Genomic DNA, 23,535 nt, shown 5'->3' with positions numbered 1-23,535 from the left:
ATTGTAATTAATAGGACAACGCAAATGATGCGATTCACTCCGAACATGATTATGATCATCACTAATACGTATATATAAAGTACATATTTAAAGTGTCCGACCCACTAAAGAATACTAGTACTACAGTATTCAACAATTATCATAATCGTTCATAAATTCAGTTATTGAATGTTTTTAATATGGAATATATCTGATAACATACTATATTGGCATATCATAAATCGTTACAATAGGGTCATTGCCATAGTGAGCACTTTACATACATACATACATACATACATACATACATACATACACATACATACATACATACATACATACATACATACAAACAAACATACATACACACAAACACACATACATACATACATACATACATACATACATACATACATGCATGCATGCATGCATGCATGCATACATACATACATACATACATACATACATACATACATACATACATACATACATACATACATACATACATAGACAGACAGACAGACAGACAGACAGACAGACAGACGTAATGTATATATGAACTCCCGTTAAATCGTGGCGGCACTTGTATTCAACTATTTTATTAGCATGTTACTTACCATAAGTCGCAACTTTTTCCGATGTTGTTGTGAGAGATGTTGTAGGAAATATTTCTTATTGATGAGGATGCACTCAGCACCATTCGATACGAGGGTTGTGCTCATCGAACCGCCCTCTATCTCACCAAGAATGAGAGGTGTAAGACCCTGCAATGAGCAATGAACAAAAACTATTAAAAAGAGCCTAGAAATCACGTGATTGTATACAGCCTCGTACGATGCACAACACAACAGCAATTTTGGGGTTCTGGCTTTGCTGCTTCAAAGTTTGCATAACTAAAAAAATGTAGACTATTAAAATCGATCTAAAATGACACAGTTTGATTCCATCATATATTTCTTCTCCTGCTCTGACAATATCTCCTTCAATGTAGTGTTGGCCATTTCGAACTAATTGTTTAAAATCTACTTTAATTATTAATGTACCGAGAAAATTACTTAATATACTTACGTAAATGTCTTTTTCAACGAGTTTTTGTAATTGCACATACACTGTCTTCGGCGGTGGCGGTCTAGAATATTCACTCCTCGTACTGTAAGCGTCTCTCTGAAATTACAATAAAACGTCACATAGGCTCAATCATAGCTCTTTGAATATTAAGAATAATTTGAACTTCAACAAAGTAAATGACAAATTAAAATGACAGAATCGTTATGATATTCTGTGCCCACTCACCAAAACTATATGCCTATGTTTTTTCTCCGACTTCTCGTCTTCTAGTTTTCTCTCGAAGTCTTCTCGTTCTCTGTCAACTAAACGAACGGCAAAAGTCAATATCAACAAATCAATCATACCGGTAACGCATCGGCAAAAAAAAATCACGCGAGATTTCGCGGTCATTTGAGATTTCGACTTAATTCGCAAACGTTGAAAACTACAGAAATTGAGTTTTTTAAAAATATTAGCCGAAAACCCTACTTTTAATTTCCCAGTCTACTCTGATACCACACTTACAAAACCAATCTCTTTTGTTGGAAGTAATCAATCAAAGTGTACCTACCTTGCGTTGGACTTTTTAATCGGATGGACGGCAACGATTTCTTTCTCTGTGGCTCGGGACTTGGTCTATGGTGTTCAGGTTGTGTACTTGGACGTCCTTTCTGTACCTTTGGGAAAGGTGTGTTTCTAGACATCGACGTTGTTGATCGGCTTAAGCTTCTTGGAGCTGATGACGAAAACAAGGTTAGCGAATAAATTAAAAGATCATAATATGGATTTTCTTGCTACTAGTATACAATGTATATATACACTATGAAGAAGAGACCTGTGGTTGCGTAATACACGTATATCAGTTTTTGGAATAGTGATGGGAAGTGGTGTCATGTAAAATTTCCTCGTTGAAATCACAATACAAATCATAACATTTGATCACCAAAGGAGACTGTCTCCAAGATAACGAAGCAATACTTACAAACGACTGATACTTGGGCATCTGGAACTAACGATCGAAGTCCCCGGATGTCTGGCCTAGCTGCCTGTAACTTCTTAAGTACTCGACATGTGCCCTGCATGCAGAAGATGTATACAACTGGTTAGACGAAATGTTAATGTGAAACAACGTGATGACGAGCACACAACATATATATAATACATATATGCAAACTTGACACATCTGAATAGTTCATACCACTAACTTGTTGTTGTCTTTTTGCAAATGTAAAGTCAAATGTACATTTCCCCAAAAAGGCAAATTAGGAACATTATAGCAAGGCTGAACTCACGATTTCCCCACACCAATAAATAAGTACACGATTATTGGTACATGTATTTGATAAGTATTCAAAATTCAAGATGACGTCACCCGTATTGCAGGACCGACTTTACATCATTAACTTCAGATATCTTGCAAGATTTAATAGTAGCATTCTTACCGATTTCACTACGTATATCCATTCAGATGTGTTGCCGTCCTTACAAATAACAGACCCCCTCCGGAAGAACATATAAAGACAAATTTTGGGATTATCTTGTGGAAGTTTATATATAGGCCAACCATTAAATTCTTCAACGGTTCTCAAGTACTGTATAAATTCCGGCTCGTCGCCGTCACCACGATGCATGAAAATATCAACAAAATCCTGCAAAGAAAGTATTTATTTCGTTATTTTTTTTACAGTCATCTAAGTTTAAGGTGGTACATATATAAGTTTCTATTATTACATGTGTACCAGTGGTACATGCCTCCATTCGTATTTGCACTGCCGAAAACATAATTGCATATACCGGTATGAATAACTTGCAATTTGTTCATCATAGTGTTCCATGATGTTTATGTACATGGAATCACGTGAACACAGTTACATTTACGAAATTGATGTTTTGGATAAACATATGTAACAATAACATAACTGTACAGTACTACAAGTAGAAAAGGCCGCAGACGGAGAACACCGCAAGCGCTCATGCAAACACTCCCACTGAGCTCCCACTGAGTCTGAGTACGCCGTGACGGGCGCCCTCACACTGGTGTCTACACTGTACTGGTACTCCCGCGTCTTGGTGTATAAGTTGATTTCTGATCATTCTCCAAGTTGCCATACAAACTAACCATAATAAACTTTAGCTTATTTTCACTTCGTCGGACTTTAATTCCCAGACTTTATTCGGAAAGCAATTCGAAAAAATGTTAATATTCCTGACTAGGGTATTGTGTAGTGTCACGGCCCGGATGTTGCCATTGTCTGTGATCAAAGTATTGGTAAATTGAGTAAGATAATTACCTCTCTTCCTAAAGCAAGAAGTTCAACACCATCCTGACAACTTACAGTGGCCGTTCTTCTAGAATGGTGCATAATGGCAAGTTCCTAAGATAAGAAGAGAAACAGGACGAAGAGTTAATTAAAGCAAAGTCAGGGTCTTTCTCCAACGTTTATGGTTAAAGTTTGTCTCTCCACCGAGAACACGGCAATGAATGTGTCACGTGTTGAGTTACATATTCTTCATTGGATGATTGGAAATATTAATATTAATATATATATATATATATATATATATATATATATATATATATATATATATATATATATATATATATACATATATATACATACATAGACACATACATACATGTACATACATACATACATACATACATACATACATACATACATACATACATACATACATACATACATACATGATACATACATACATACATACATACATACATACATATATATATTTATATATGTGTGTGTGTATAAGTGTGTGTGTGTGTGTGTGTGTGTGTGTGTGTGTGTGTAATTTGGATTACACTTCACCTCATCACTTACCCCAAAACTGTTCCCTTTCTTTAAGAATGCCACCGTTTGAACTCTTGTTTCCCCCGTCTTGGGATCTTGTGATGAAATTGTAACTACAGCAGTACCCGTAAGTATCATGTAAAAGTTTTCTGCGTGGTGACCCTGTCTGATTATCACACGTGATGCCTCATAACTGGATGAGAAAAATAAGACATTGGATTGAAAATGAAGATCAAATATAACGGAAATATTCCGAAACTGTCATGAACGAGAAAAATAATTGAGTTCGCTGCACGACCTTTCACCTTTGAACTTTAGTCGTCATCAAGTACCAACAATAAGCTTACTGATAGCAGTCATTAACAAATTATGAAAAAACTAGATTTTCCGTTCAACTTTGATAAAATTATATAACACGACAATAATCTTCAGAGTGATAATATCGCACAAAACTGAACATATTAACCGAATAGCAAATTAACGTTCATTTAATACTCAAGTTCTCTTCCTCCACTTTTTTGAAAAAGAGAACTTGTGCATTAACCAGAGTGCTTCCATGACGAACATACATTACTTAAGTTGAAGAAATGCTTATAACCTTCTCACCTTTCATACCATCCTACACTGACAAGTGACCTCTGCATTCTGATCGGGAATTCAGCAAAGGCTTCCACCGCATTCTTCAAAGACAGTAGCGCCTATGCAGGAAATGGGTAAAATTTTATTGAAAGAGGAAAGGGACAACCGTTTTACTCAAAAGTTACGAAAATACCTACAGTTTCTTTCGAAACCCGGATGTTTTCTACACATTGTCAAAGACAACTACATTATAGTATTAGTGAATTATGTGGTTTAACCGTTGAATAGTTCAATGGTATGCCCATGTTATATATGCTGCAACTGTTTAGCAACTAAAAATAATTTTACGGATCACAAAATACGTTTGTCCTGATGTTGTCCATGCGCGTCGATTTTTCAAGACACAACGTTGAGTAAGAACAAAATGAAGAAATTATACCATGACGGAAAATCAAAATACATGCAAATATAAAAAAAAACCCGCAAATAATTCCTTTTTCGAATACGTATAAATTTTCTCACCACTTTCTTCTGTTCCTCTGTCCTTTCTTCAGGTGGCATTGATAGAATGTGTTTGGCATCTTGGCTAAGTTGCATCTGCAGGGATGATATAAAATGTTCGATTACTATGTATGTATACGTAGTCACGTGCTTGGAATAAAACACGTCGAATATTTTCCTTCTTAAATGGCATATATATATATATACAAAACTATATATATATATATATATATATATATATATATATATATATATATATATATATATATATATATATATATATATATATATATATAACTATGAATATATTTATAGATCACTCTCATTGGTATTATGAAGACCTATATTGTATTTATTATTTAATACGTAACGGCACAAACTGAGTGTACAAGCTTTTTTTTTCAAGCAGGTGACAATACTTACAGTAAATCTATGTTAAACTATTCTGGTATTATAATGTTAACATCTATGTATGCTGTCGATGGCAGGAAACTACTGCCCCCTTTACGGCAGCCTACACCCACTTCTTTTTTCTGCTGGTCAGCAAAATATATCTGTCATTGGCTTGGCTTATGAGAATGAGATATCGTATCAGGATGGCGACCTGTATCCGAACCATTTATTGAAATATTTTTTGGCATTTGTTTTGGTTCTTGAAATAAAGCATTTTGATTTTGTTTGATGATAACAGATCATAGTTTTTTTTCGAAGTGCAGACATTTCCCCTAACGGTATATATCCTAAAAAACATCACTTCCATACATTCTGAAGTTAAAGTGATAAAAACCAAGTAAGGTCAATGAACGCTTGGAACAAATGTAACGGTGATCTATAGACCGTGTCAAATTCATTAGCACTCGAAGATATTTAATTAAAAACAGTGTCGAAGTAATTTAATTAAAGTGAGTGTCGAAGCGATTTAATTAAAATCAAAAACTTTTTAATTAAAAAATACTGATGTGTAGAGATATGTTCATTTCGAGTGCATGGACAATGGTCACTCAGTTTAATTAGTGGTGGTGGCATTGCTATGGTAACTAGATGATCGAACAAAAAACTTTTACGTCATAAATACTTCTGTGGTGGGCCTAGAACCAGGTGGTGATGATGTAATTGGTATATGGTTTAGGGGGATAATCGACTATCAAGGTCTTACAGGCCAGTACAGCAAAACCTTATCTAAATTGTCCCTCCAAAGTCTGAGAGCAACGGAGTTGTTATTTCGGAAAAAAAGAGTTTAATGTGGAGCTGAACTAAGCTAAGGCCTAACAAAAATATTGTGTGGTTCCGATTACGCTCAATTTTAGAATAGGTAGGTAGATTTTTTATTCTATTTTTATAGATATATATTTTTTCATATGTGAGTGTCTAGTTCAAGTATATAGTTATGGTTTTCGTTGTTTTCCATATGGCCTTCGCACCTTTACAGATTGGAAGAACAGTTTTATTTTGTCTTTTCAAGTCGAAGTCAATTTCAGCATCCAGTATTTTTTGAGAAACTTCACAATATTAGCAATTTTATTATTTTTTCCCAAATACGTAAAGAAAAGTTCAGGGTCGGCGTGAAAAACTAGGTGGGGGTCGGGTAACCGGAACCAAACAATTTTTTTAGGCCTAACTGTGATAAGTTAGAAGTCGTTGATTAAATGTTATAGGCAATCGCAAACAATTTGTTTTGGAAAGAAAAGACAGTGGGTAGATAGATGAAAAGGCGACTTGAAAAGAGAGATGTCAAAACTTAATGAATATAACTGAATTCAAACTCACGTCTTTCTTAGCTCGGTAGTAAGACGGATCAAAATAAAGTCCCGATCCTCCTATAGAACTGGAACTTGTGTCTTCAGCTGCATACAAAAGGAACTTCAATTCCGAATTACGTAATCTCGCTTCCCTGGGAATAGAGGGAAAGAAAAGCATGAATGGAAATTTTGACTTTATGCTAAGCTAAATGCGGCTTCCCTATTCATGGGTGTATTTTATCGGTATGTCCTTTTAGTGAAAACATAGCGATGGGCTGCTATTATGAGATTTTCTCTCCGGGGAAATGTTTGTGTAAAGTCAAAGCCGATTTTTATACTTTCTATTCTTAGAATCGTCAAAGGAGTTTAATCAGATTCACAATAAGGAGATTTCAAAAAACTGGTCAAGAATGTTGTAAGGCTTTCAACCGGTCGTTCATTTTTTCTGTCGCATTTTTGAGATGCACTTTGTTTTACTAAGCGTATGCAATGACAAAGGCTGATGCACAAATCTGAGGTCGCTCTACCGATTTGAATTCCATATATATATATATATATATATATATATATATATATATATATATATATATATATATATATATATATATATATATATATACCTCGGTGAGTATCAATCTGCTATAAGACAGTGCTCTATACCGCAGTGGCAGAGCGTAATAGTTTTGGTAGTACTGGAACTCTTTCTTGGGTGTAACTCGGAGTTTCACGCATATTGCGATCATCAGACACTCTGATGATCGCAATATGCGTGAAATATGCGTGAAACTCCGAGTTACACCCAAGAAAGAGTTCCAGTACTACCAAAACTATATATATATATATATATATATATATATATATATATAAACAGGTTTTGAAAATTTGAACCAAATTATATGCTATAGACCCTACAAAACTGTTTCGTGAGGTGCGTAGTCCTCACTCATCAGGGGTAGAAACCTACCCCTGATGAGTGAGGACTACGCACCTCCAGTCAATTATATATATATATATATATATATATATATATATATATATATATATATATATATATATATATATATATATATATATATATATATATATATATATATATATATATATATATATATATATATATATATATATATATATATATATATATGAGAAACATAGAGCCTTCAACTTCAAAACCTTTAATATGAAGAGCTGACACTGAGACTCTTCATGGAGACTAGAATGAATAGCAGCTTATTAGCAACGTACCTGTCCGACGTCGTCAGAGCTCGGAGTAAAGTCTGGACGATTCGAACGGCTCTGCGAAAACGTGTCAACGGCTGTAAAAGAACAGAAAGAAAAAAACATTGATAGGCTTGTTATCTAGATAAAAGTTATGGTTTTGTTGCAATGTTTGGTGTACAGTAGTGTGTGAGATTTTTATTCTTCTAGCCTGGCAAGGGGATACACTCCATTGCGTCTTCACCATAATTTTATATTTGAAGTGTTTTATTCGGTGGGGTTAACTAATTGCACACTATAAGGATATCACGGGGAATGAGTTCGTCTGGCAGCACGCCTTCAAACATACTTTTGTCATAGAAACGAAACCACATAATGTTTCAACGATTGTGCGCAACTATATATGCCGTTGCTAACCACCTATTTGATTGCCGAATACAGCCTACCCCACTAGAGTTGACGCCAAAAGTACGTTAGAAAACATACAATAAAATTCACGATAACATGGTTTTCATAGCAACACACATTGAAACATGCAAATGGCATTCATCCAAATATGGTGTGGTCATATCTAGAAAGCCAGTTTATTACTGTCATAAGATGAGTCAGACAGACATACTGAACCCAGCCTACCCCTACGCACACAACAACAATTCTACTACTGTTGCGACAATAAAAATAAACTGAACAAAAAGAGGCGTCGCGACAAATCGTTGTCACGTAGAGATCTGTCTTCAATCCTGGGCATACGGTCCCATTGTAGTCCTTCGTCTAAATACCGTCAACATTTTGGTAAACTTCTTTAAAATGAAAAAGACGCACATGTTCATTATTTTTCCCAAGATATGGGTCACTGCAAACATTTAAAGGAAACTCATTTACCAAAAGACACCGATCACTCAACATGACAGCATCGCTTATACTTCAGTCTACGTGGTATTGTCCTCAAATGTCGAACGGAGAAGATTTTAATTTGTTGCATTATGTGGAGGTTGTTTTCAATTTGTACACGTTTTGTACATACTCAAAATGGTTAACGGCAGCCATACAAAGTCAAAGTAGCTTGATTCACAAGATCACACGCTAGTGCAAAAGTGACTTGTGTTAACCTTTAACACCTCGATACAGAATTTATTTGACACCGTATAATATTTACTACTTTACAGTAACATTCGACCTGTGAACCATGTCTGTTTTTTATATTACTGTTGTTATGGTTCAAGCGTGGGTTTTCACAAAACAAAAACAGAGCTATAAACAGATACTGTCGTCTGTGACGTGTGTACCATTGTGTAGGTTTGGATGAAAATAGTTCCTCTATAGCCAAAAACTCGTAAAATTGAAGCTGTCTTCTTTTTTTCAATACAAGCATTCACAAGCATATGAATGCCATGGTATCCTAAAGTAATGGTATATATACAAGGTGTTACTGTATGAGTATATTTTATCACTTATAGGCCTAACCGACAGGAGACAATTTGGGGCTTTTATCATTGTAGAATGCCTAAAAGTACACGTAATGCGTTCCTATGTGAATATTAGTACAAATGGTTTTCATTGCTCAAAATAGTCAACTTTCTTATAATCCTGAAAGATGTGATACTTTCTAAAGAGCAACATGTTTTACTTAGAATAACGGATATTGACAAAGAATGTCTAAAAACTGTATTATGTTGAAAGGGTTTCAAAATTACCGGCAAAGAAGCGAGCTTTAAGTTGACCCGCCGAAACTTTCTTTCTATCTCCTGAGGTATTTGCTGTATTTCACATTCAGCTTTACCGGTAACTGTACTTCTTCTGCGATTTCTCTGTTTGTACGCAGGCGACAGAATTCGAAGACCTGGTGACGACACAGCTGTTTGATTCACTGGAGGCAGTTTATCTCGATCGTTTGGGTTTGGTTTTGGTGTTTTTGGTCTCAATTTACGTGTTGGACTTGGACCCGGAGATGATGCGGATCTAAGTAAAGTGTGCGGTTTACCAGTCTGCAATAGTCGAGTCCGTTCTGATATTGGAGGAAGGGTACGTTTCCCCGCCCTATTCATCACATTGCCGTCAGAATGGACTCTCTTCTTCATTGTTAACTTAGAAAATTGTCCTCCCGTCAAAGCAAAACAAAAGCTATGTACAACTGGTTCATGCTGATCGCGGTCGGAATCTTCCCATGTTTACAAGTCACACAACTTTTCAAGTTAGAGTGAGTGGTCTCTAATCACAGAGGTTTACATAAACTCATATATATATATCCAGTATCGCCTAACTCCGTTACCCAACACGACACTAACTGAAAGTGTGATCCACAATACAAGTTGATATAGTCATGAATGCAAATCATTCACATCACCATATGAATGTATTCTCGACAGGTATAAATGAGATGGTACCGTAAGAATAATATCAGGGCGACGTCTCACTTGACTTAAAGTGGCACTCTCCACCCCTTCTTGAGTCAAGTAATATCGTTCTACAATGAGTTATCGATAGACTACAGAATTTCTGCTTATCTATCAGACTATGGTCTCTGCTGTCAGCAGCAATTGTTGTGGTGAAAGTTTTGATAGTAGTAACGATTTGAATTAGTCATTCAACTCTTATGACGTCACTGACCGGATGATGCTTTTGTTTGATCTGTAACTCGTGTTCGCAACCGACAGGTACCCGTAAGGATAATCGATCCATGGAATTAGACCATTATCCTAGAGTTTCGAGTGCCACTGTCTTGTTTGCCAGACTTTATATTGAACTCAGCTATAGTAGTCACAAGTACGTGTAACCGCCGCGACGACGACAGTGATGTTCTATCATTTGGAAACAGTTCCTATACCTGGATTTCTAAAGTGTCATTGTATATGGACACCGTAGACATAGTTATTAAACCGTTCTCATAGCAACTCTTCGATCTAGCAATTGTTCTGCCGCTCCACGTGGGTGGGGTAGCAATGGCGTCTAGAGAACTTTTTGCAACAGAGAAGAAACTTCAAACGATAGGGGAATTTGCATGCAAATCTATTTGACCGTCTTTAGTCAACTGTATCTGCAACAGTCAAAGTATAACTTTCAGATTATTGTGCTTTTCAAATTGGCGAGATTGTGTTGGGAGGCGGAGGTGGGTGTCAGTGTGTGGTGGGGTTGGCGATTCTCCTGAGTCACGATCGTTCGCCTTGTCCTCAAGGTCAATTTGAAACATTTCAATAAAACGTAACGGTAATGCGATTGTAAATGGATTATCTTGGATTTAAAGGAAACCAAGTTCATCGACTTTCTAAACTGATTTCATTAGTTTTGTAATCTTAAAATCGATCATTTCCTGTCGTTGACTCATCATGTCTGAGATTGCCTAGAGTCTAGTCGTGTGTGTGGTGCTTTTTGGTTCTCGTCTTTAGGGAAGGGCGACAGGATTCAAGGCTATCTCTGAGCTCAGACCACTATAGAGAAGTTGTCTGAGCAAGCAGATCTGAAATATTTTCCTTTCATACCATGGGGAACCCCGTAATGACCGTTAATTTATGTAAATCTAAAGCGGAAACTGTGAGTTGTCTTAAGTCATATATTGGAGTGCAGAAAATGAAAGACCGAGTATATTACGCCGATAATGGTGTTTTATAACTTGATGAACTTATATATATATATATATATATATATATATATATATATATATATATATATATATATATATATATATATATATATATATATATATATATATATATATATATATATATATATATATATAAACAACATTAGTGGCAACATGTTACCGCATATAAGCGAAGTGACATGATAACAAAGGTGTTTTATACGTGCATTGACCCAATTTAAAAATGTTTATCTTGTTCATTTTTCAAAAAATAAAAAAATAATCTCAAAGAGGTTTAATGTTTTGAAAATGAGTTACTTTCAAGGCCTCGGTGATTGGCAATAACCACACAGCCACAACAACTTGCAAACTTGATAGTTGTAAATGTCTTCCTAAATTTATACCGGACAATGGGATATAGAACAATGGAGCCGTACTGGACAACGGAACAATGTCTTGAGACGATCGGAAGTTATACGGTTACTAGACGATTACACGGGTGTAACTTTTGTGATCATACAGTTTATATTGTGTGACAATCTGTGAGGTCACTAGACTTGTCGAGGTGAGCCGCTCATCCGCAAGATAGTCAATGTTGACTATATGGTTACAAAGTTTGTTTTTAGGACATTACTACATTCCAAGATTACTGGGGAAATTTATAGCCTAACATTTTTACCTTTGAGTTTTTATACCAATATGTGCAATGTCATTACATATAAGATGAATTGCACGAAAATCTACAAGGAAAATGATCGCAAGGCAGATTCTTTGACTAAAACTCCTTCCATTTCCATCATACAGTATCGAAGGTAACACTTTAATAGGGCCGTCGACGTATTAGTTTGCTTTCTTTCCTTGACTCAATTTGAGTGCAATACTTACACTAATATGCAAATGTTATCTAATACAAACAACTCATTTGCACTATGGAAACACAATGATTAATACACAAGTTTTCTTCTTCCACTTGGAATTAAGCAACAGACAGGAATTGAACAAATCACTTCTCCTTCCCAAAGTGTGCACACTAGATCCGACAAACTGCTCCAAATGTAGTCTATCAGATCGACTGTGGACAGTGCTAACAGCCCAAATGGAAGAAGAAAATTGAATTAACTCACTTTGCTATTGTTTATTATTTGTGACAAAATAGTGGTCGATGACAGACCAATCTGCAATGATAAACTTTGTAGTGGCACTTTTGAAGGATATTGAACGACCGACTTGTTATTTTTGAGGTTTAAGTGCGCCCTCATTAATTGGTCACTAAGGTCAAAGGTTAACCAAGCTCGCAAGAGAAACTATGCTGTTCCGTACATATATAGTACTAGTTCTCAAAAAAATACAAGCAAACAAACAAACAAACAAACAAACAAACAAACAAACAAACAAACAAACAAACAAACAAAGCAATAACAAGTTGATGATGAAACCACACTTAAATCTTTCATATGGTTTGGAAGTTGATGACAAGTCTTGGGCAGATCAATGAGTAACGAGAATCTACAATTTTTATAGCATTATCAAATTATTTTGGTTTAAGTCGACTCTCTGTACGGTTAATCAACAATTTATCGTTTTTTACGCTTCATCGTCCAATTCCTGCGCTTACAAATGAAACGCTGGCTTTAGGAATGACCTACTCAACAAATACTAAAATAATATGCAGTTTTGACAATGTCAGCTATATCACAGACAAGTATCTGTGCCTATATCATGACTGGGTTTACACGCCGACAACTAACACATGTTTACATGAGGTCGTGGAAAGGATCTTAAGTGAAAGTTGTAAGGAGAAACTGACTGTTAAAAGGGTCGTGGGATACTCTACCAGAAGTCATTAATTTGTAGACTATACAGTTCCCGGAACACATTAATGAGATATTGTATTACATACGGGACATAACTCAGTCTGTGTCATCCACCTTTCCTAAAATTGACGTCATCCTTTTACCCCGGATGATGAAAATTAACGTTCTTAAATCTCACCAAACTTTGGAAGTTATTTGGGGTCGCCATCTTGTTGTCAAGGAAATCCGACGTTTTTTTTATTTTCCCATAGATTTAACACAGTGATTAATATGCGGTCACATTTGGATTCTAAAATGGCTCCTTTTTATATCATGACCGCTGTCCCTGGTACCTGATTCTATTCTTGATATTGCCTGAGAACGATGTTTTGAATTTTCTTGAACAAAGTGATGGCAAAAATATGAAGATTATTATTTCTGAGTGAGGCACACACTACGTTTAAAGAATCAGACCACTGGCATTCACCTAACCTCTGAGAAACTTTTCTGAAACAATCAGTGTCTATTTAACGACAACAAATACCAAACAATCATATTCTCTCTCTGAAGCTTTTAAAAATTTCATACTGTCCGTAATTCTGTATACTGTATTCAGACTTTGATTGCGTCACAGACATAATGTTAATTGTGTTTAACTTTCCATTTTTGACAATCAATGAATGGCATGTCAATTTTTCTATACTAAACTTCACGAGTAATTAACTCGTTAGAAAGAGACTCATTTCGTACCTTCTGTTTCCCGTTTCGGGAGGAAATGGGAGAGATAGAAGCTAAGAAATAATGAAGTAAAATTGATTCATTTGAGTGAAACATTTAAGGTTTAGTTTATACTCTACTTAGGGGGATTAGCATAGTGATCAGTAAGTAGCGGCAATTACCAGAAAACAAGCCATTGTATGATGCAAAGTGTTCGTACCGTCGTCCATCGAGAACTCTAAAGTTTCCCCTATGGAGCTTTTTATACGCTAAGCTACCGAAAACTCTGCAGTTCACGATTCCTACTATGTTACCTGGCAACTAGTAACATTCCATAGCAACGACACTCGATTTGTAAACAATTAAGGACACGACTACACTCGATCCCTTAAAAGCACTTGTGATGTGTTTTGATATAGCCGCCGGGCACACTTTAAATTCAAAAAAAAAAGTCTAAGTCGCGGTTCATAAACTGGGGAAAAAAAACACTTGTAGAGGTCGTAAAATTATCCCATCAAAATAAATAAAAATGTACATGAGATAAGTAATGGTGTTGCTCTCGAACTATAATAAGTCCCGTTAGATCTAGACAGGAATGCAGGAAATAATAAGCCTGTCGGGCACAAGTGGGTGGAACCTAAGCACGGCTAGTCGGAAACAACCATATACATTCAGTCCTCAATTTCTCCATGGACTCTGATCAAGTTGCAATAAAGTGAAAATAAATATTGGAAGGTCTATTTCCTGAATTCCTCGAATAAATCGAAATATAATGTTACTTTACATTTTAGAATAGATAAGGGGGCTGCTTAAGAAGAAACACCAAAGTCTCGTCGCGTTGACAACCAGACTTCACAGTGAGTTCTTTATAAGGTTAGTACAACATATCAACTGTTTCCTCGGCTTGCTTAGAAAAAAAAGTAAAACACACAACCTCACTGAGTTGATTACCCGGCTTCATAACAACAAGGCAGTTCTATAGATTTACTATACTACACCAAATTTAATCAAATTTAAGCTCCTTATACTGAGACTGTTTCATTCAGTACTCTGTATTTATAACATTCTTTACCCGTTACACATTGTGCGGTAAACAAAAACCATAGTCTTGGGTCAGTGACCATACGTAGAAAGTATCAACGAACTGCATCCCAGTAAAAGCAGCGGACACTCTCCCATTCATTCTGTGAATAAAACCGTAAAATGGACACCACACTTCGATCCGCTTTCCATTAATTCAACAAGACGTTGGAATCTAAGTCTATAGTATCTTGTAAAAGGGTTAAACAAAATGGCAACTGAAATACAACCATACGTCACACTTAATATCACTAGTATCATTGTGTCACTTTGCCACAATACTGTAATGCTCGGTGAACTGTATTAGTACTCGGTTGCTACTTTATTTGAAAAAAACACACGAGAGTTTAGTTTATAACACGAACTGACCTGATTTACCTCATGTTTTAAATTCATTTACATACATACATACATACATACATACATACATATATACATACATACATACATACATACATACATACATACATACATACATACATACATACATACATACATACATACATACATACATCCACGCACGCACGCACACACACACACACACATACATACATACATACATACATACATACATTCATACATACACACATACATACATACATACATACATACATACATACATACATACATACATACATACATATATGTGTGTATATATATATGTATATATATATATATATATATATATATATATATATATATATATATATATATATATATATATATATATATATATATATAATATCATGAACCATACAGTTCTAACCCAAATATTTCGAAGAGACTGAGCTTCTCTTCATCGGTGGGTCTCCAGTTCTGTCAAACAAGTCAAGTTCTGTTACACTTTAAATACTGAAGACAGTGGTTATTGTCATGCAAAATAGTGTTCTTAATATATATACATATATGTGTGTGTGTGTGTGTGTGTGTGTGTGTGTGTGTGTGTGTGTGTGTGTGTGTGTGTGCGGGTATGAATATACATGTATATGAATAAAATATTACACATGCAATTTTATACATAACTAACGTAATAGGCGTCCCACTGCCATGGGGGGGGGGGGGGCAGTTCGAAATGCAATAGTTGAAAGAGAGTTGTATACTAAGAGCGATGAAACAAGAAGTGACGTCACAACTTGTAGAAGTAGCAACTTGCGACTTTAATTTCCCGGGTTCTTAGTCAGATTACATACATACATACATACATACATACATACATACATACATACATACAGACATACATACATACATACATACATACATACATACATACATACATACAAACATACATACATATATATTGACATCATGATTGCAAACATCATCATACTATATTAGGGTACTCTGTCAATTTTCCTGTCTGTGTGCTTGATACTAAAGTAGACTGGAAAAGCCTAAGGTCATTTTCTCTCATATTTTTCCACTTCTCTTCTTTTATCGGAATAGAAACACTGAATAGTATAATGATTCGATATGTTGATTCTTACACCGTCTACAAGCAATATTATGGTTGATAGTTTATACACATGGTATTACAAATACAAAAACAATCCATTCGTACTCGTAAATATGTGAAAAAATATAGTTTGTCCTACCGACGCAAATTTCCAGTGCGGCGATTTTAGAGAGATGTGAGGTTCTTCCCGACTTCGTGAACGGCGGAGCAAACGGTTGGTACGAATTCGACGACTCGGAGTGTGGTTAACAAATCCGTGGAACGGTAGATAGTGAGGAGACGGATAAATTGAGTTTTCGATTTTCCTTTCATGTGGAGGCGATCGCATCCCATCCGAAACAATGTTTTCAGTGTGGTTGAAGTCTTCGTGGTTGTGTTCGGTGTTACAAATACTCGGAGCACTGTCTTTTCGATTGGCAGTCTCAGAGTTTATGTTAACGTGGGAACTACTTTCATCTTGTGTGTTTAACTGTTCTGAAATGTTCGTTTTGAATTGTTTTGGTTCCAGTTCGAAGTCCGCCGTCTGCTCGGGCAACTTTATTTCGGGTTCCATGTCTCCTAACTCCTGTACATTAGATTGACCTGGACTGACTTGAGAGTTTTCTTCGTGCGTGACTGGCAACTCCACTGATTCGTCTGTACGAGAATGGACTGTTTTTAATCTTAAATCAGGAGACGGACCAGTAAACTTGAATGACTCCTCTGACCCACTTAAATAACCACTCGAGCTAGATTTGACATCGCGATTGAAGGATTTACCGTATCTTCGTTTAAAACCATTAGCTGATCTTTTGGTTTCACTGATTTCTAGGTACGACCGCGGAGAAAGAGTTGACTGTGCGGATGCGGTGATGTCCGATGAGCTCATCGAATAAACCGATTTGCGTTTATCCATCGCTGTTTGGTTTCTTGGCGAGGCATGCCGTCGTTCTGGTCGATGTAGTCCATTTTTCGTTACGTATACTCCACCAATGTTTCCGCTAATCCGACTGTAAAGTTTATCAAGGCGTCGCTGTCTCCGTCTTTTTGTTTGGTCATCTGGTTCATCCACAATCCTAGCCGGATTAGCAACCCCTCCGAACTTAAAAATAGTGACAGCTGCTGTTACCGAGTCTACCATACTTGATGCCCGAGAAGATGTTTGCAATAAACTCGTACAATTGACACTCGTCAGCATTCTGGCAATCCGTGCTGTTTGACTCAAACCTGGTAGAAGTTTACACGTTTACGATCACAAACACAATAATTAACCAGTAACTTCGACAACAACACGCCGATAACTGTAAAATGATTGTTAATTCGGTGTTAAGCTAGCCGGTCCCAGTGCAAACCGATACCGCTATGTTGAAGGTCGAAGCCATGACTAACAACCCATATGCCGTTAAAGTTATGACCACCGTTGTTCACTATGTATCACTTATATGCGATGCTGTCATCAATGATCGCCTCACTCTTAATTAAACTGGTCCTAAGGATATCACACAAAGGAGAGGAAGTATCTCTTTGAGAAAGCAGACGTCGAAAATACAAATAAATATCATCAAACGAGTAAGCAGATAATAAGTGATCACAATTGACCGAGTACAGAGATACCAATTGATAGCAATAAGAATGTTGCCAAACACCGAGGTATCATGAGTTCATGAACTTTTCACAAAAATGACTTATAAAGGGACTTTCATCGTCTCCAAAATCGAATAAACTTTGGAATTAAAGCGCCAATATATTTGATTGTAAGGTCATGTCGACCTTAGTGACACGTGATAGGGACTGGAAACAAGACAACAATGAGATAACAATCATATGGTGAGATATACGATCCCTGTTTTCATATACTGTAGCTATAGCTTTCAAACTGTAAACACGCATGACCTCGCGTGACCTGGTTAACATCATAACGTTGTTGATAACTACTTGTTTATGGCCGTTCGGGTTTAGGTTGCCGGTCAACGTCGAAACGGTATCGACGAAAGACAAGCGCGTAAATCTACGTGTTTCTCTTCAGTTGCTCGTTTACAGATAATTGCGTTTTGACATCCGACCAAAATTTTTCGGTTTGCTAGCATTTTGCGCGTTTCCGCAGGTTTTATGTTTCCTTGGTGATAGATGTTATTGAATGACATACTTCATAACGCTTTCTGGGTATGGTACTTACAAAACGTTTAATACTGCACGTATAACGTGTACTTTCAGAGTTTGGGCTCTACATAGAAAGACGGTCAAAGACCTCTTAACCCCATTTTAGCGCCAAAATATTCTCTCGTAAAATTTGAAGTTCACAAGAATCATATTTCATGCAAACAACAATTCTTGTTCATCAGCTATTAATTTCAGATATCAATTACATCAAAAAGTGAAAATATTCATTAAAAATTACTTCGAGAAAACGAGTGGTTTCAATTAATATTTTTTATTCTGTATCGTTCCAATGTGAAGGAGAGTAAACAAGTCTACAAGTAAACGACATGGTTGATATGGTTACTGCAATAATTCAACTAATCGAAAATGATCGTGGCTGTCTATTGCGCAGAGTGTAAATCAGTTATGAGGCAATCTTTCCTATAAGGAAATTTAGTTTTCGATCACATCATGGTATGTGTACCAATGTTATGTTGGTAGAGTGAGACCTCACACAATGGTATTTTCAGTGGCTGAGGAAACTAATGCTCTAGCTTCTGAGAACGGTAAGGCGGATGGGATTCCTCGGATTTCGTTACCATGAAATTATAAATAAACTTATGGTGGATTCAATAAATCCATGCTCTTGAAGGATGTCCAGAGGACGGCGAAAACTCACGGGCCGGGTACGTGAAGTGGAAATGTGTATGGGAATCTCTAGCTGTAGTAAAGTTTTTCTTTACAAATATTCACCATGAACTTGTGCTAGGATAAATTAATCCCAGTCACATATACACAGAACTCGAATATATATGAAAAATGGAAGAAAAATGTGACATGAAACAGGCGAATCAATGTGTGTTATTACTCTGCACGTAATTTTCAAATACATCCACAAACACCACAAGTTAACGTCAATCACAGTGTAACTATCAATTTGCCGGATGAAAGGTCTGCATACATACTGGCTAACTGAAACGATTCCTCTTGATGATTATCACACTTGTACGCTGCACAGTGCGAATAGAACAACACAGATTTGGACAACCTACTTGTCTTACTGCCAAAATGCTAAATCGTCACCGCTTGGTGGCGCATTTCCTATTTCGTGCATTGTCAAACGAAGGGGTGGAAAGTGAATAGTGAAGATTATCAAATTGCGACTGCAATGAAATATACTGAATACAAATAAAACTACGCACTTCAAATCACAACATTGTGTTATATCTTTTGATATCCCTAACTTATACAACAACTGTTACAACAGCCCATAGATTACAAGAGTACTTAGAGAAAGGGAGGGAGGGAGGGAGGGAGGGAGGGAGGGATGGATGGAAGATGAGAGAGAGAGAGAGAGAGAGAGAGAGAGAGAGAGAGAGAGAGAGAGAGAGAGAGAGAGAGAGAGAGAGAGAGAGAGAGAGAGAGAGAGAGAATGGAATCTATGAATGACGTATTTTGGCCTGTACTATACAAATATATCGTGACGTACGTATTTCAGGCCAACCGCTAAAATACTTGTTATTTATCATCGCCGGGAGTCATGGTGGTACAACTTCAATCCTATATGATAACACAGTATAACCAAGGATTGTTGATTTACAAACAAATAAACAAACAAATAAATATCTAAGAGCTTGATGATGTAATTTGTTAATTAACTTCTATTCTTGGGACAAAAGCTGTGAGTCTATTATGGTTTCCTACCACTACTTTCCATGTAGAGAAGAACCAAGTAGTTGTTTCATGGTACTACAGTATAAAGCCTGTAAAAGGCGTAAATATAACCCGCGGCCAAGGTTTGCGACGAATAATTGTCCCCTGGTGTAATCAAATCTATACTGAAGGTTGAATAGATACTGTTGGTTTTTACTTCTCGTTTACTAAGTTTACCGTATTAGTGAAAAGAGAGCTGAAGAAATCGCAATCGCTTCACGCAAGTAAAAGTCAGAGATCTCCCTCTTTAAATATTAAAGATAAAATATTCAGAATGTATGTATGTATGTATGTATGTATGTATGTATGTATGTATGTATGTATGTGTGTGTGTGTGTGTGCGTGCGTGCGTGCGTGCGTGTGTGTGTATGTGTGTGTGTGTATGTATGTATGTATGTATGTATGTATGTATGTATGTATGTATGTATGCGTGTATGTATGTATGTATGTATGTATGTATGTATGTATGTGTGTGTGTATGTATGTGTGTGTATGTATGTGTGTATGTATGTATGTATGTATGTATGTATGTATGTATGTATGTATGTATGTATGTATGTATGTATGTTTGTTTGTTGGGTCTATGCCAAAATTAAGAAAGGGCCTTCCATTTTGTATCACTTAAAAGAAAATAAGAAGTTTGTTTGCATCGATTCCTTACAACAAACAAATTAGACTATAAAAGAGTATTTCAGAAATGGTATAAATAGAATGTGTTCTCACAAAGCAACAGATAAATTCCTCCAACACTGACCATGCTGACAGTCAGGTCAATTTATTACATGTAGTAAACTTTGGTCTTTGAATTTCGAGTTTGAAATACATTGTGCTTTTATTCAGGCCCTGCTTTTATTCTTCAAATCTCGCACACCATTGATAAGACGTCTTTGGAAGTTTCAACTAAATAAACCTTCTCGCAGTAAAATCATAGACAGTGAAGGGGGAATTATCTATGGCAAAACATAGCGGTATTCGTAGCTTCAGTCATTCATTTATTCATTCTGACTGTCTGTATTTGGCTTGGAGAGCTGTGTAAACTGTTAGTTCATGTTCACTAATAAGCTTGTACACTATTACACCACTTATTGCCAGATCTAAGAATAGTCACGTAAGCTACAACTCAAATACATTTACTAGACTATAGTACATTAATTACACTAACAAGCATATATAGTTCGTCTTTCAAGAACTTGGGTATTTACTGGATAAACAGTTTAGTCAAAGTATTAGCACAGAATGAGTCTACGAAATAAAGGTCTTAAAACGTTTGCTAGTAAGTCTGCTCAAGAGAACACCCAAACTATGTTCAGTTAAAATGGGTTTCACCATGACGTAATTGTTTTTAACACAGACCCACCGGGAGCAAACAACAGTGATATGAGAATGTATATTCATGGCGTACTTCAAAATGGCTGCTAAAGACTGTGATTAAAAATTTCCTTGAAAGCACGATGTTTAAAAAGCAAATTTCGTCTGTTATTCAAAAGTATCAATTCTCGCAAACCAGTGTACAATCTTTCTGCTGATGCAACCAAAAACGAGACGGTGCCGTAAAAGAAGCTGTTGTTTACTACGATGAAAGTACCACGAACGTTACGTGCTCGAGCTGTCATTGATATGACAAATTCTGGGTGATCCGAACTATTTTGCATTTGGAGTAAATCGGTCCCCTTGATACACTTCCTAGTATTTTGAAGCGTGCAGTTATATTTCCGCAATATTCGCACAGTTTTGAAATTATTTTGAGGGTTTTCCAAACCTGGCCCAGCTCGATTGATAAGTGGTATTTTCAGTATAAAGTTTCAGAAAAATAATATTTCAATCAATTCATCTGTAGGTTTATTTCAGGGATAAACTTTTGAATCTAAGTAATACAATATTGGTATTACTAATATTACTTCACATTCAATATTCATTTCATACAATGAAAATGAATCGAGTTGCAAATTTAAATGGATGCAACAGTGTTGTGTTATAAATATACATGATTGATGGCAGCATTGTATCAAAACATTTCGACTACAGTATGTCGAGTTCAAAATCAACAAACAAAATCTTTTGTGATGATGCAAACCGTTTCTAGACACCGTGAGACTACACATGATTTACACGTAATACTAGTATATTTTTAATGATTTCCTGGCCAACCACAACATGAATGTTTTGATACAATATTGTTATCGACAAATTATGGTTGTTTCCAAAAAACACCATGAAATATATCCTCTTGTTGCAGCACAACTGATTTTCATTGTATTTTAGTGGATACAACTAAATGTGACAAATCTAACTATTTTTTTTTTTGCAAGTAGTGTCAGAACCGGTTTGCCGTAATTGGTATTGTTGAGTATACATCTATTGGGCGTCCCCTTTAAGATTGCCTGTTGTGTTTAGAACAATTACGAGACGGAAGAATCTTTTTACTTACGTTTCACCAATTTATGTAATCGTAAAAGGAAGCTAATTACTCGGATAAGAATAATTATTGCTGAAACTTCAACGCACACCCATTTATCAGGATAGTTGGTGATGTAATCGTCTTCTTTTTAAAACTCGCGAGATTTCGTAGAATATTACAACATAATGTTACTGACGTAAATCGGCGGAAATCATTCTCATATTAGACTGTAGTATGTAACGACATAACGTAAAACGGTAAGTACACTGTGAATATGGCTGATATGTAGTATGTTCCGAAATAACGTAAAACGGTGGATACGGTCAGAATAGTGCCAAGGATTACATGTAGCAAGTTACGACATGACATGAATGGTGGGTGCTAAGGATTACATGTGTAGAGGCATACAGTTAGTTACAAGATAACGTAAAACGGCGGACACAGTCGGGATAAGGATTAGCAAGTCTTTATAAAGCAACAATTAAGGTGTCTGTGTTGTCATGCGTGAAAATCTTTCAGCTCTCAGAAGTTAGTGAGCATGTAATGATTCAGTGAATCGTAATATCGATTTGCTGGGAGTTGAATACCATTGAGTACAGCTGTTCCTGTTTTTTTTCTTTCTTTGTTTGTTTATTTGTTTATTTGCTTATTTTGTTGGTGTGGTCGCTAACGAACTGTGGCTGTTACGTTACTAAAGTAGTAGCATCAGTGCTATACGTTATTTCTCACAACTGACTATTTGAAGTAACATCGATATTAGTCTTACAAACAGCAGAAGTGGTGGTATTTGGAGTGGTGGGGATAGTAGTT

At 36.1% G+C, this 23,535-nt stretch overlaps 1 protein-coding gene across 3 annotated transcripts in view; it reads right to left on the bottom strand.

The window, feature by feature from the left end:
• The window catches only part of LOC144438884 (cyclic nucleotide-binding domain-containing protein 2-like), a 44,418-nt gene that overhangs the window by 1,270 nt on the left and 19,613 nt on the right, over window positions 1-23,535 (bottom strand). The window contains exons 1-13 of one of the 3 annotated variants that reach the window (XM_078128097.1): window positions 16,636-17,103; window positions 7,904-7,974; window positions 6,687-6,810; window positions 4,941-5,015; window positions 4,446-4,537; window positions 3,870-4,032; window positions 3,318-3,401; window positions 2,469-2,675; window positions 2,009-2,102; window positions 1,598-1,762; window positions 1,273-1,349; window positions 1,048-1,143; window positions 597-743 (exon numbers count right to left, since the gene is read on the bottom strand). In XM_078128097.1, the coding sequence (XP_077984223.1) occupies window positions 597-743; window positions 1,048-1,143; window positions 1,273-1,349; window positions 1,598-1,762; window positions 2,009-2,102; window positions 2,469-2,675; window positions 3,318-3,401; window positions 3,870-4,032; window positions 4,446-4,537; window positions 4,941-5,015; window positions 6,687-6,810; window positions 7,904-7,974; window positions 16,636-17,049 (1,809 nt within the window). In that variant the 5' untranslated portion in view covers window positions 17,050-17,103. Of the gene's footprint in view, window positions 1-596; window positions 744-1,047; window positions 1,144-1,272; window positions 1,350-1,597; window positions 1,763-2,008; window positions 2,103-2,468; window positions 2,676-3,317; window positions 3,402-3,869; window positions 4,033-4,445; window positions 4,538-4,940; window positions 5,016-6,686; window positions 6,811-7,903; window positions 7,975-9,570; window positions 10,267-16,635; window positions 17,104-23,535 lie in introns of those variants that run through there. The other 2 variants (XM_078128098.1, XM_078128099.1) reach the window with 2 other exon arrangements.

The sequence above is a fragment of the Glandiceps talaboti genome, chromosome 8 (assembly GCF_964340395.1).
Source record: "Glandiceps talaboti chromosome 8, keGlaTala1.1, whole genome shotgun sequence".
NCBI lineage: Eukaryota > Metazoa > Hemichordata > Enteropneusta > Spengelidae > Glandiceps > Glandiceps talaboti.
The sequence above is the reverse complement of the archived record's forward strand: the minus strand, read 5'-3'. Positions and strand labels throughout refer to the sequence as shown.